General features: G+C 37.1%; 1 protein-coding gene across 5 annotated transcripts in view; it reads left to right on the top strand.

The window, feature by feature from the left end:
- The window catches only part of LOC126283944 (peregrin), a 242985-nt gene that overhangs the window by 172093 nt on the left and 55371 nt on the right, over positions 1-15521 (top strand). For all 5 annotated transcript variants that reach the window (XM_049982350.1, XM_049982348.1, XM_049982346.1 and 2 more), the window contains one exon: positions 8402-8573. In XM_049982350.1, coding sequence (XP_049838307.1) covers positions 8402-8573 — 172 coding nt within the window. The remainder of the gene's footprint in view (positions 1-8401; positions 8574-15521) is intronic.

Genomic DNA, 15521 nt, shown 5'->3' with positions numbered 1-15521 from the left:
GCCCATTAGAAGTTAGTAGTTTTCATTGCTTAATGCAGCACTGAAGAAATTTCCAGTGATATGACTTATAAAAGTTTAGAATATTACCACTTCCCTCCAAGCAGTATCATAAGTCACTTGATCTATAAACAAATTTGAGGTCTTTTGTTTGTTTCAATATTCCACTTTAGTAAAAAGTTGTTATTGAGAAAATGTTGTTGGTGCAGCTGCGGTTCAGATAGAATCCTGCCTTTTCAGCTGACAGGTTTTGAAAAAATTTGTGACTGATTCTATTACACAGTATTCTTTCCAAAAGTTTGTATACTGTGCTAAGGAAAGCAGTGGGTCCTTAGCTTTGCCATTTGTTATTTGGTTGACCTTGTTTTATGATGGCTATAATTTTCCTCTTTTTCAAATCGTGTGCCATGTTACCAGTTTGGAGAATATCAATACAGAGTGCTGTTAGCCTTTCTTACACACTTCCTTACATACTTCCCACTGTGGATTAGGAATTCTGAATGGATGCTATAATGTATCATTTAAATGTACAATGCCTACTTAGGCTGATGTCTAAATTTATGCAATTAATCCTAACAAATGCTAAAAATAAAAATAAAATAACAATCTGGAATTAGACACATACTTTCGCTTTTATAGAATATTAAATTTGCTGTGCCTTGAACATAAATTTTCCGTATCTAAGAATAATTATGGAGATAGTACATTACTCTATATTATATTGTAGAGATTTATTCATTAAAGGTGTATTTGTAGATGAAATCTTATGACTTCTATATTACACTATTTGAGCTATTTTTGAGATCATTAATGAAGTTGCTACTCCAAAAATCTTTCTGAGTGGTATACAAAAGTTATCTTATCATGAAAATGACAGATGTTATTGTAAAATATCGCAGCAGTACTTATAGCAGTAATACAATTGCAAATTAAAGAAATTTAAGTTTGGTCCTTTTCATTAAACAGTTCTAAGAAGAAGAGACCATTATTTCAAATGCTAAGCGACAAGGTCAAGAAAGAAGAGGTACAACATTGTGGCTATAAAAAAAGATATAAAAAAAAATTTCTTCACACCAAAAGCAGAATTACTGCAGAACTTGTTGAGAATGTACAAGAACCTTTACACACCTTTAATGAAATACACAGGTTCCAAAATTGACTCAAGAATCAATTGTAATGATTTTTATGAAATATGTCAAACTTTCTGAGATCAGTCATACCATAGTATCATTATCTATACTGAATACTTACCATGTAATGCCATCAAAATTAGGTGCCCTTGCTCCTTTCAGTTCTTTGAGAGCTGTGATTTCCTCACTGATGAATGGTTTAGAGTATCCCAACTCAGATATTCACAGGCTACTTCAAGAGCCTTCAATTGCTTTTGGACCTTAAGTGAATATGATCGAATCTGAGGAGTTCTAGAGGTGGACACAATTTTACTTGCTATTTGCTTGGGAGTAACAGCCTCCTTTGTGCAGTCTTGTGGCTTGGCATATATAAGATTTCTTAGAAAAGACAGGCATTTCTGCTTGAGGTGCAGATATCTGAGGCCTCATCAGTTTCAGTCCATTGTATATGGTGAGCTGGATTGATACTCTTCTGGAGTTTGTCAGCTATTTCAGTTACTGTTGTCACAAAACTTTTGTGTAGAATGTCACACTATTCCAACCGTCTAGGTGTGTTTTCCTTGTGGAAGCCTCGTGGGATACATTCCTTTGTTATGCACAGCACAGCTCCTGTGAACCTGTCAGCTCTTTTAAAGTTCCATTGAGATCTGGGAAATGATCTTATGACAAGTACGCTTGTGCCTATTTTGAAAAGCACTGGATGATGTTGATTGTACAAGAAGTTTACAGTACATTCCTTGGTATTGGTAATGACTGGCCCTAGTTATTGGAGAACACAAAACATAAATCAGTGTTGTGATCTGTTTTCCAGGTTCCAGAACAGAATGTACACTGCACTGATCTTCAGTACTAAGAACTAGATGGAAGTTGTGTTTTTCAGACCAGTTAACCAGTGTGTTCCCATTTTCAGTGTTTACATTTGTATTTCCATAGTCGATCATGGTTGGTGAAGTCTTCTAAGAGCACCGTAGAATCGTCATGAGTTTTTAATACACGTACATGCCAAATGGCGTCTAGATGTTCACAACAGTTATTTCGCCAATTCCTAGCTCCATGTTAATATTTTAATATGTGTAATTGTTCCTATGATGGTAGTGGCAATTATCACCTCGGATTTAATATTGATGAGAAGCAGTTGTTGCCAAGCTGAGATGAGCTCTCATTGTTGTCTTGTATCTATGCAAATTTAAATTGACATATCTTTCCAATAATTATATTGTCTCCTGTGTGAATTCTTGCATGGAATTATTTCCATAAAGTCTCCAGGTTATCCTTAAATTATGCTTATTTCCTGGTCTTCATGTGCCTTCTTCCTTTAGTCATATCTCTGTATTTTTTGTATATGGATGCCTACACAGAAAAATACTACAAAGTTATTGTCACCACTGTCTTTTCAGGTATTAGGTTCATGGACTGCACGAAAGTTTTGATTATGTATCATATCTGGAATACAGGTCTGTTTTGTATATTATTCTGCACCCTGTTGTGTCAACTGTCCGTAAACATCATATCAACAATACACCATAGCATTTTTACATTTTTGCTTATTTCCCACTTCCTGTATCTTAATTTTATTGAACTCTGTGAAACAAAAACCCTAAACTTCCAAAAACTAGAACTACTAAAAACTATTGTCATCAGTCAACATCTTGCACTGCTTCACTCTGCTGATTCTGTATTCAAATCTTCTCCAAGACTGTTCTACATTTAACATCCCACCTAGTAAGCATTGGGTTTATTGCATGGTTCTCCAGTAATGTACATTCCCATTGACTTGCCCCCTTTCACTAGCTACGTTTCTCCTTTTGGTGCTGCATCCTGGCAGGATCTTTCACTACAATTACTTACATCACAAATTTGAAAAAATTCCACGATATCCTGGAAAATGCTCTGGAGCTTAGCACAGAAAGCAATTACTAAAGCAGTCAGCATATCATGAAAACCTTTCAGAAAGCCAACTATGCAGTTAAGAAATAATTTGAGGTTCATTAATCATTGTCAGCAGTGGAAGCACATTTGCCACTTGTTTTAAAAATTAGTTCCTACATAGTATGAAATTTGTTAATTTTGTGTATGGCGACAGTATTATGAAAGGATGACTTGATATTCACCATATAGAGGAGGATCGGAGTCGCAGGCAGGCCTAACAAAAAGACTGATATACATTTGAGCTTTTGGCCGAAAGGCCTTCTTCTAAAGTAGAAAACATCCACACTTTCACATAAACACAACTCATACATACATAGCTGCTGAGGCCAGACTGCCTTGCAGCCAAGAGAAACTGCTTGTGTGTGTGTGTGTGTGTGTGTGTGAAATGTATAGCAGTCTTTTTGCTGTCCGTGTCTACGCCTCAGCATCTCCTCTGTGTGGTGAGTAGCAATCTGTCCTTTTCATCATATAACTGTTCTTCCAGCCTGAGTTTTCAGCTGTTTAAAATTTGCATATCGATACTTCGTATTACATATTCTATAGATTCTGCTCAGAAAGTATAACACAGGGCTTTCGTTATTTACATACACTGAATGATCTTCTGCTATATGCAATACATGCAGTTAAATATAAATACAACTGTAGTAAATTCCTTTCAGTTATTAATCTAAATTTGTGAATTCGGCATTCATACCTCTTTTTATGATTCAACTATAAGAGAATTTCAGAAGTCAAAAATAAAGAGGAATGGTCCTGTTAAATGGTGATGGTGGAGGTGTAAACAAAAGTTTGTGTGTGTGTGTGTGTGTGTGTGTGTGTGTGTGTGTGTGTGTGTGTGTGGAGGAACGTGTTTGCACATAGGTGCAAAAAAATGTAGAGAAATAGAACCAATTCAATGTACGTATTTGTTAATTCAGTTGTAACATGTTTCGCTTTCACCATTAACTCATTATTAAGTCACTGTATATGATTATAATAATTGTTCTTATTATGTTTTTAATATTGCAGTTTGTAATTTAGAGGAAATTTGCAGTTACTAAAAAGTGCTTTTTATGCGATTATAATTATAAGTTCCACTTTGTCCATTTTTGTACAGATTTTGTATAAAAGTCTCTGCTTCTTTCACCATGCGGTATTTAACGTTGTCCAGTTTTAACTCCTGTAGAGTTACTGATCATCTAGGGGAACAGTATGTGATAAAAGTGTCTTTTCCTATGAAAATTATGCAGAAATGTGCTGAATGATACTATGTACAGAACTGATCTGATAGTTTTGTGTGTGCCAGCAGAGTGAAACTAGAGAATACCCTCACAATACTGTTTATGGCCTGACTTTTGCATTATTATGTTTCAATATATCTAACATTTTTGTCTCTTGGGCTGCTCTGCAGTGTAGTGCCTAGAGTGCTCGACCTCCACAGCAGAGGTCCCCTGTTCAAACCCTGGTGACTCCATGTGGAGTTCGTGCTGCACTTTACGGAGTTGGGACAAATTCTCTCCAGGTGCTCCATTTTCCTTTGCTCATTCCGCCATATGTCCATCACCTCATTCGTAATAAAACATATCATCATATTTAGCAACAGTTGACAAAGAGTGTAGTCTTTATGCTTTTATAACAACTTTTGTTTATTCTGAGCAGTTGTTAAAAGTATTAATTTTAAATTTTGAAATTGCTCAGGCTAAGGAGGAGGCTCAGGATACCACTCCCGTTACAGATAAAACAATGATTGATATGTATATCTTACACTGTAGCAACAACAGTTTACAGGCTTTTTGGGCCTTTCATGGTGATATATTTATCACTGTGTGCATCATCCCTCACATGATTGGTATCCTGCAGTTCTTCTTTGTATCTTTTTAAAAGTAAATATCCTTTTTTAATATGTTGTGGACTTTTCAGTGATATAGGAACCTTATATTTCACTGAGCAACCATTTAATTTACATTTACTGTTAACCGTATAACTGTTACAGATATTATGCTGTCATGTTTTCATTTCAGTTGTTGAGTATCTGTCATTGACATGAAATTTTCAGTTTAGTTCGTGTGTCGGTGCACTGTTAATGTTGTTCCCTATATGTTGGGCAGCTCTGTGTAGAAGATTCACTTGGCCATTTTATTAATTTCAGTGCACTATGTAACAATACAGAAATACACTAAATCTGATTTCCATATCTAGTCATTAGAAAAATCTTTTGATCTGTATTGTCTGCAGATAATGGTATAAACTAACTGTCAGAATAGTGTAAACTAACTGTCTAAAAATGCAAATGCAAAACAAAGAAAACATTAATTTCTTGTCCAATGCAAGAATAACTGAAAGTTTTTCCATTGATCTTGTTTCTCTATCTGCTCATTATTTCAGCAGATATTTGCTATTAGTTCTTGTTAAAGATGTTTTTATCAGTGTTGGGAGGAAATATTATTTTCATTAGCTGCAAAATGTGTTTATTGAAGGGCCATAGAGAGACATACGAAGTCACAGTGGCAAGATGTGAAACAAAATGAGGAAAAGTAATGGAAGGTGCTATATGGTCTCATTGAAGATATGCTTAAGACATATGTGCTGTGTATGAAATAAGTGTTGGTGTGTGCATGACTGTATAAATTGGAGGACAGTATTTAAATGTGCTCATGTTATTTTTCTGAATCAAACTTGTCTGAACTGTTTACTATACATGTTTATTTAATTTCTGTTTTCACTTTCTTTAACAAACTACCTCTGTGTGTATGTGTGTTTGGGGGGGGATTAAAGTTTTCTGTTGGCTCCCCATGTGTTTGTGTGTGGCCGTATTCCTTTTTGAGGGTTGTGTACCTCAAACTGTAAAAACTGGACTCATATGGGATCACTTTGTTGTCCGTCTGTCCAACTGTTAGAAACCCATTTTCTCACGAACAAGTTGACATATCAAGTTGAAGTTTATGTCACATACTGAGGTCTATGGTCCCTTGGCGGTGTAAAACATTGAAATTTCTAATGCAGTGCAGTCAAAAGATACACCCATATATGTCACCTATTATATAGTCGCAAACTCCCTCATCAAAACAAGTCAGGTGGCAGACTTCTCTAAGGAGGGTATTCAAAAACTGGTACAACATTATGACAAGTGCCTCAATATTGACGGAAATTATGTAGAACAGGAAATTAAGGTACAGGCTTTCATGTAAAAATAAAATTATTGAGATATCTTAGCATCTCTTTTTTTACCTACTTAAAAAATGCACCTTGTATAATTAGTAGTTCACTTCAAATTAAGCTTCTTCCCACCTTTTCTCTGTTTCTTCTTACAGAAAAAGTTTTTTTAGCTGTTAATTGTTACCTGAGATGAGAGTGCATTTCTGGAATCAAATAAGCACAAATGAACAATAAGGTAAAAAAATCAAATTATTATTACATGACAATTTCATCTGCCTTTTTATACTATTTAATAGTATTAAAATGTTACTGAGCAAGGTGGTTAAAACACTGGACTCACATTCGAGTGGACAATGATTCCTATCCCCATCTGACCATCCAAATGCAGGTTTTTCGATGCCACATTATCACACCACAAAATGTGATCCCAACGAAAAAGCCTGGAGGGGTCATCCTGAAGATAAATTTTTAAATCTGAAATTTCTGGTAGCTACCTTTAAACAAAAATTCTGCATTATTATTGTGGCTGGGCTGATGTCAATTTTGTAAACAATATTCATTACTCACATTGCATTTTTTCCCTTCCAAAAACTTATTAGAGAATCAGTGTCCAAATAGGTGTGCAGTTCAGTAATTCTGAACAAAGTGTTGACATCAGTTTCATCAAACATTCCTACATCATTTTTATAATACCCGATATTTTTGTCTATCTACAAGTTCATCAACATTCTCATGAGTATGTGCACTGAACAGCCAGAACATTTGACCACATACCTAATAGCTGGCATATCCACCTTTGGTGCAGAGAGCAGCAGCAATGCATTGTGGTATGAACATCATCTATCCCATCAAAGCAGGGCAACCTGTGAAACCAGTCATGTGATCAACAAGCTAAGCTGCAACCACTGTGCTGCATTTAATGTGGTCGTGACAACCAACAAGCTGGCTGTCAACATGAATGACCACTGATGAACTGTGTCCAAGAAACAAGTAGACCACCCTGTTGCCGAGCATGCTGCCAAACATGACATCCTTTATTTGAGTGATTGCTTCACAGCCTGTGCTACATAGATCCTTCCTACCGTTCGTTTCTGAATTGTACAGGTGGGAACTTTCCTGCAATATATCTTATGTTCCCATAACCCTCCTGTCCTCAACCTACATTAGTCATTGTCCTTACCCATCCAGACCCTTGCCTGTTCCCCATTCCAGCGCTACACAGCCCTCATGCCAACATTGCATCTTGTCTTTTTACTTATCTCTTTTTCCGCTACCCCCCTACCCACCTCTCTTCTGCCCTCCATATAACCTCCTGACTGCACATAGCTGCCTTATCTTCTCTCCACATTGTCCCCGCATGCTTCCCAACAGTGCTTCATTGTCTACCACCCCTACCCTACTATCCCTCCCCCTCCCCACCCCAGCCTCCTCCTTACCCCCACCTAGTCAACACTCCCATCATGCACTGATGCTGCTGCTCACAGTGTGGCTTCAGTTGCCTGAGATTGGAGTCATGTGTGTGAGTTGTATTTCCAGGCACATGTGCACGCTTGTGAATGTGTGTGTGTCTGTGTGTGTGTGTGTGTGTGTGTGTGTGTGTGTGTGTGTGTGTGTGCGCGCGCGCGTGTGTGAGAAGGCCTTACTGGCTGAAAGCTTTATTTGTGACAGTCTTTCAAAGTTGTCAGCTTGTTCAAGAATGTTTTTGCAAATGTTCCTTATATTCTTCAGTCACCATACAAATTTCCACTCACCAGGTTGAAGTAGATAAAGGAACTGGACTCACATTCGAGAAGGCAGGTTCAGTCCATCATCTCACCCTCAAGACTTTAGGTTTTCCATTGTTTCCCTAAAATGTCCAAGACAAATGTTGGGATAGTTCCTTTGAAAAGGATTTGCCCAATGTCCTTTCCCATCACTATAAGATACGAGCTTGTGCTTTGTCATTGACAGATATTAAACCATAATCTTGCTTCCTTCCTTCCACTTTCCAGTTATACTTTCTCTTGGCATTTGTAGCTTGTTACTCCCAGCCAACATAGTAAATAAATCAGATAGTGACACTTGCAAAGTTGTGCCAGTGTTTTTCCAAGAAACAAAGAGAAGAAAATGTGTACCTAGAAATTTGTTTATTTGCTTAGTGTTGAGCCAAGTGAGGATGTGAACCACTGATTGTACGTCTGTGCTCAGATGTACTTATATTGTCCTAACAGACACATCAAACAACACTCCTCCAGTAACTCCTGTGAAGATGTCTACATCAGACCAGTCGCAGATGAGTGCATCACCTTCTGGCGTGAATCGTCGTACTGCTGTACTGTTCACCAGAAAAGCTGCAGCAGCTGCCTTCAGGAAACCAGACCCTCCAGGAGGAAGCATTAGCATGTACGTAAAAATAGACATCACGATTATAATACCATATGTGACAAGAATATATTCGTATATTGTTATGTATCTATGTATTTCATCTATTTTATCACCTGTGCCAATATAGCTGCCCTAAAAGTACTGTAGGGTTTCAGTTATCTAAACAACCACTTAACCGAACTTCCTGTTACTCACTCACGTGTGCTGCCCTTCCCCTCCGCTTCAGTCTTGCTGCCCTCACTACCACCACCCCCCATCTACCCTGCAAAAATGCTGAGTTGCAGACAGTAGTAACTGTTTGCCCTCTGTCATGATAATTGTGTCCACTTTGCCATGTAAACTAAACTTGTGATATAAAATGTGTAAACATAAATGTGTTGGCCTATTTATGAGAAATAAGTACGAGATTAATAAAAGGTTAGAGGAAGATAAATCGACATCCATGCTATCTTACAGCTAAAATCTTTGTAAGTCAATATTTATGGATATGAAAAACAAAGGACAAGCATCACAGATATTACATGTATCGATGGATCAACAAGCCGTGTAACTATGAAGTTTGCTTCGAACATGAATCTGGATGATGCTGTTTACAAGTGGTTTACATAAAACACCTCACAAGGAGAAGCTGTCTCTGGTCTCTAGTCCCATTCAAACTAATTGAAACCTTAGAGGTCCATTGAATTTGAAAGCAAGTACAATTAAAGCATTACAAACTTGGAGATGTATTGAAAGAAGAACATTATGCTGATGAAACTGGGCTCAATTAGAAAGCTTTGGCAAGGAAAACTTTTGCTTCATGTTTTGAATTTGCAACACCTGGTCCTAAAATAAGCAAGAATTATGTTACTGATTCAGCTTATACTAAGGCCACTAATTGTCAGTGTTCATTGTTTACAGCTAACAAAAGATACCTGGATGGGTAGTACAACTTTCACATAATGGTTTATGGAAGTTCATGCACCTCCCATGAATGCTTATCAGTTAAAGAATGACAAAAGGGAGAAAACATCACTGCTTTTTGACAATGCACCAACTCATCCATCATGTGACATCTTAAATGAAAAGAACAGGTTCTTTTTCCATGTAGCATAACCCCATCATTCCATCCTATGAACCAACGTGTTATTGTTACTGAGACCTATAAATGATTGTACGGAAGAATTATTATGCACATTATTCGTAAAAGAGAAGGGAGAAAAAAGTTTGTTAATAAATCATAAAAATAATGATTTGATCAGAGCAGTGTGGAATAGTGTAAAAGAAACAGAAGTTTAAGAAAGACTGGGATAAAATTTTGAGTGTGATGGGATACGTCTGAAGTGAAGTGCTCAAAATTGTCATAGCGATTGTAAACCTCGTCACTGATGAAGCTGCCGCTTGTCAGCATGTTACAGCAGGTCTGGTCCAGAAAATGAAGATGTAAATATACTTGCTGCCTCTGAAGCATTTACTGCTGTGATGATGGAAGCTCAAGATAAAAGCAGTCAGTATCAGATACGTATTTAGACAGACCAAAATTAGGGTTTTCTTTTTAAGCATTAATTCTGTACATATGTACTGTAGATACAAATTGCATATGTATTACATATTTTTTGTGTATTTGTCTGCACTACATACATTCTTATTGTACTTGCCCTTGTAATAATAAAAGAGATTCGTGTTATAAATATATTTAGTGTTTATTAGTAAATAAAGTGTATGATTTTATTGTCTGAATAAACTAGTTATCTGAACATCTCTGTTCCCCCAATTACTTCGGATGATTGACACTCTACTATGTAAGACATTATTGCGTCATTTGCCATTGCATTTGTTGAATAGTGGTGTGATACATTGAAACTTCCTGGCAGATTAAAACTGTGTGCCCGACTGAGACTCGAACTCTGGACCTTTGCCTTTCGCGGGCAAGTGCTCTACCATCCACTTTGGTAGAGCACTTGCCCGCGAAAGGCAAAGGTCCCGAGTTCGAGTCTCGGTCGGGCACACAGTTTTAGTCTGCCAGGAAGTTTCATATCAGCGCACACTCCGCTGTAGAGTGAAAATCTCATTCTGTGTGATACATTGCTTGTGATGTCCAGATTTCAGTATGCCACATTTCAACTGATTGCACCTTCATTACTATGCCACATATCAACTGATTGTACCTTCATTACTTTCTAAATGTCATATATCTCTATCTTGTGGATTCATCTTAAGAACTATACAAACATTATAGAACTCATAAAATGTTTTTATAGTTCTCTCTCTGTTGATAGTTACTATGTCGTCTGCCATCCTGACATGAATCTAATGTCTACCCAAGTTAAGATTATTTTGTTATCTTTGTATTCTTATTGTTTTCAGTTGCTTCTCTTACCATATTTTCCTTGTTGGTTAGTCTGCTAATTAGTTAGTTTCATGTTCAATAGATAATTTGTACAATTAATTGCAGTGATGTAGAATGAGTTATTTTAGATCCACATTTTGCTGTCTGCCAGACATTTTATGTCACTGGATATGTGATCATAAATCTTGGTTGCTGCATTATGAATCTTATTTTGTGTTGAAGAACAACCTTAATGTGGAGTTATGAAAGTCATTTCTTCTTCTGGTATTTTAATTATGCACATCGTTGTTCCGTTTGCTCTGCAGTCGTTTATTTACAACAGACTACATGAGGGAGTAAATAAACTGTGAAGCAGTAGTTAGAATCCCCAACTCCTTAAGCAAGATGATCATAAGTGACCACCAGAAGTTATTCTTACAGTATGTTTTTGAGCAATGAAGACTTTTTCCGAAAGATGAGTTACCCCAGTATATCACATTGTTGAATGTAAATACTCAAAATATGTCAGCTTGCTAATTTGTTGCTCCCCAAGATCTGCAGTGCTTGAGAATGCAAACATGGTTAAACTAAGTTATGTGAGAAGTTTGAAAGTGTATTATTTCCAGTTTAAAGTCTCATTAATATAAGCATTTAATAATTTTGGAGTCTGTGTCTAGTTATTATTTCCTCACCAAGAGTTACACTTGTCATTGGTGTAGTACCTCTAGATTTACGGAACTGAATATGCTGTGTCAATTGAGAGTGAGATCATTTTCATAAAACAAGTCAATTCATCACTATTAACGACATTATTGACCATTTCTCCTGTTGCTATATTTTTGAATTGATTACAATACTAGTGTCATCTGCAAAAAGAATTAATGCTGCTTTCTATATATTGTATTTTCTCACAATGTCTCCCGTATATTTCCAGATAGTTTCTGTAATTCATCAATAGTTGCCTTATTTCTTTCGATAATTTCTTTTCTTTTGCTTTCTTTGGCTTAGATGATTTTTACGTTGCACATGTCTACATTTGTATGCATACTCAGCAAACCACTTTGATGTGCATGGCAGAGTGTGCATGCCATTGTATCCATTATGTGTATGTTGTAATTGTTTAATCTTATCCTCATGGTCCCTAAGTGAGCAATACATAGTAGGTTGCAGTGTATTTGTAGAATCATAATTGAAAGCCTTTTCTTCAAACTTTATTAGTAGACTTTCTCAGGATTGTTTATGTCTATTTTTAAGAGTCTACCAGTTCAGTTTCTTCAGTATGTCTGTGACGGCCTCTGCGACTCTCCTCCGTGAGTCAAACATACCTGTGACCATTCAAGCTGTACTTCTCTTTATACATTTTATATCCCCTGTTAGTCCTATTTGGTAAGGATCCCACACATTTGAGAATATTCTAGAATGAGTCGCACAAGTGATTTTTAAGCAATCTCCTTTGTAGACTCATTGAACTTCCCACATATTCTACCCATAAACTGAAGTCTACCGCCTGCTTTACCTATGACTGAGCCTATGTGATAATTCCATTTAATTTCCCTACGAAGTGTTACATCCAGGAATTTGTATGAGCTGGTTGGCTGCAGTTTCATTGGTATTTAGGTCGAAGAATATATATATAATAGAAAGAAACTCCCACATGGGAAAAATATATTAAAAACAAAGATTCCAAGACTTACCAAGCGGGAAAGCGCCGGTAGATAGGCACAATGAATAAAACACACAAACACACACACAGAATTTCGAGCTTTCGCAACCGGCGGCTGCTTTGTCAGGAAAGAGGGAAGGAAAAGGAAAGATGAAAGGATGTGGGTTTTAAGGGAGAGGGTTAGGAGTCATTCCAATCCCGGGAGCAGAAAGACTTACCTTAGGGGGGAAAAGGATAGGTATATATATAAGGAAAACTTGTGAAGTGCGCTGTTTTGCATTTCTGACCATTTAAACCAAGTTGCCAATCTTTACACCACTTTGAAACCTAATCATCTGCAGTATGTGGCTTCGTTAAATAATTGGCCCTTTTGTCTTATTTTTGTTGTTTAATTTACTCTGGAATGACTATCAATTCTTAAGTAAATTCTCATAACATATATTGCTTACTTGCTACCTGGTGAGTCTGTTTATTCCTAGCACTGTGTTTATTTGTGCTCTGCATTTAACAATTCTTATAGTATAGAGCGTAATGTGCAAACATAGGATGAAAAGGAAAGTTTTTAGAAGACCTAAGCTCTTTCTTATTACTAGGTACTAGATATACAAAGGGAACATCAGAACTGGTACACAGCTATTGTAACTGGTATTTTTAAACAAATTGCAGAGATCAGTAATGTTACCTATGATTCAGTAGGTTGTGTACACTACAGAGTGTACTCCAGCCTCAATTATACAAGGGCGTCCTGAAAAGGAATGACTCCAAATTTTGTATGTGAAAACTCTTACAGCTTTTCAAATAACACAAACATTATTAGCATTGTACTTCTTTATACTTCATGCCCACATATTTATTTCTCAACATAAGTCGCCCTGGTGATGAACATTGTTTCTCCCAACAAGAGACCAGTTTGGTGCTACCACCATGGTAAAATGTTGGACTTTGTTGATGGAGCCACAACCTCACATATGCTTGCGCCGCTTTATCACTATCAAAATGAAGTCCTTGAAGGTGCTCTTTAAATTTTGGAAGCAGACGAAAATTGGATGGGGCCGCCCAGTTACACATACGGGTCATAGGTACGGATGTTGACAGAACATGACAAAAATGCACTAAGAACCTTGGAGCGGAAAGTGCGACACAAAATCTATGGTGCATAAGGGATGAAGAAAGCTGGAGAATATGCTACAATGCCAAATGAGAAGTGTTAATGCAAGATAGGGACATAGTAAAATTTGTGAAATCACAGTGAATACAACAGCTAGTACATGTGGAGAGAATGGTAGAGGACAGAATTCCAAAGAAAATGATGAAAGGTGTGATCCATTCAGCTAGGCGAAAATGGAGACTTAGAAGAAGATGAATTGATGATAGTGGATCTCACCAGTATGGGAGTCTTGGGGTGGAAAAGAGCTGCAAACAACTAAGAAATGTGGAGAAAGATTGTTGAAGCCAAGGGCTCTAGCACTACCGAAGAAGAGGAGGAGGAGGAGGAGGATGATGATCAGACTGTCTGGAGGATGATTGATGACAGTGAACAGGAAACATCAGATTGTTGCAGATGTCACAGTTCTTATGTGTATTCTGGCATTGTCATGCTGAAGGAAAGAGTGCTCCATGTGCGGACGAACTTGTAGAATTCAAAACTTGATTACAGCATGCTGTTACACAAGCACTGACATAGTTACATTACATACTGCAATGTTACATACTAGAATTTGGATTCCTCTAGTGGAAGAGGGCTGCAAATATACAGGCATGAATAATAAATATGTAGAATGTTAATAATGATTGTTTTATATAAAAAGCTTTAAGAGTTTTCTCATAAAAAATTCGGGGGCATTACTTTTCAGCATGTCCTTTCACAGTTAAGTATTAGATTAGGAGCACTGCAGAGATCGCTTTTCGCAGTTGTACTAAATGAGGTGACATAGTGCAAGATACTGAACTGCAGTTCAAATCCCTGCCTGGCCATACAGATTTAGGGATTCCATTATCGCATTAAATCACTTAAGGCAAATGCCAGAATCATTCCTTCGAAAGGGTGTGGCTGATTTCCTTCCGCATTCTTCTCTAATCCTAGCTTGTGCAGCATCTCCAAGGACCTCATCCTCAATGGGGTGTTAAAAGCTAACCTCTAACCTACCTTCCCTCTTCACATCATTGTGAAGATTGCATCAACCTTTGTGCTGTACAATAGGACCAGGATCAAATGTTCTGCGATACTTTTTAATGCATATCTTTAGACTCATTCAAAAGGGGAGAAAGGGGGGGGGTTCTCATGTGGGTGTGGTTGGCTAATCATCCTGTACTTTGCAGCATCATCATATGCAGCAAGGTTTGCATATTACTGTTTATGGTAAGAGGTTACTTGCACAGCTATATACTGTAAACTGAATCATTCCACATCATTACAATTTATCATGCAAATGCTCTGTGGAACAAGGAGTTAACTAACTCAGTAAATAACTGTATCCTGAAGAAAACTGGGTCTTAAAGAACACTCATGAAAATTTCAGAAATCTTACGAGTGAGTAGGATTAACTTTCAATGTCCATACAAGAAAATGGAAGGGCAGGTGACATGTCAGCATGTGTGTTGTTCTTATCAGAATATCATTCAGAGACATTACAGTAGGAGCTAATACCATATTACTGTTTAACCAATAAGAGGAAAGCACGCATGACTATACATGTCTCGCCCTCTTCAGGCTAATGAATACTGATAACTCCTTCTTGAGTACTGTGCTACAATCATAGATCAGGAAATATGTAAGCTAATGATAGGACAGTTTGCTGGTCTTGACCTTCACAAAGCATGTAGAATGGTTTTAATAAGGTTATGCAGCCATACCAGGAGAATAATTGTTTGTGGAGATTGTAATGTTGATTTTCTCTCTGACACTACTTACCAGGTGCCCTTGGATTGTTGAACTTCAGCTTTGGATTATTTCCTACAGTAGTTTCCAACAGGTATTTCAAAATATAGTGCCACA

This window comes from Schistocerca gregaria, chromosome 8, assembly GCF_023897955.1.
Source record: "Schistocerca gregaria isolate iqSchGreg1 chromosome 8, iqSchGreg1.2, whole genome shotgun sequence".
Lineage (NCBI taxonomy): Eukaryota > Metazoa > Arthropoda > Insecta > Orthoptera > Acrididae > Schistocerca > Schistocerca gregaria.
This window is presented reverse-complemented; position numbering and strand designations above follow the sequence as displayed.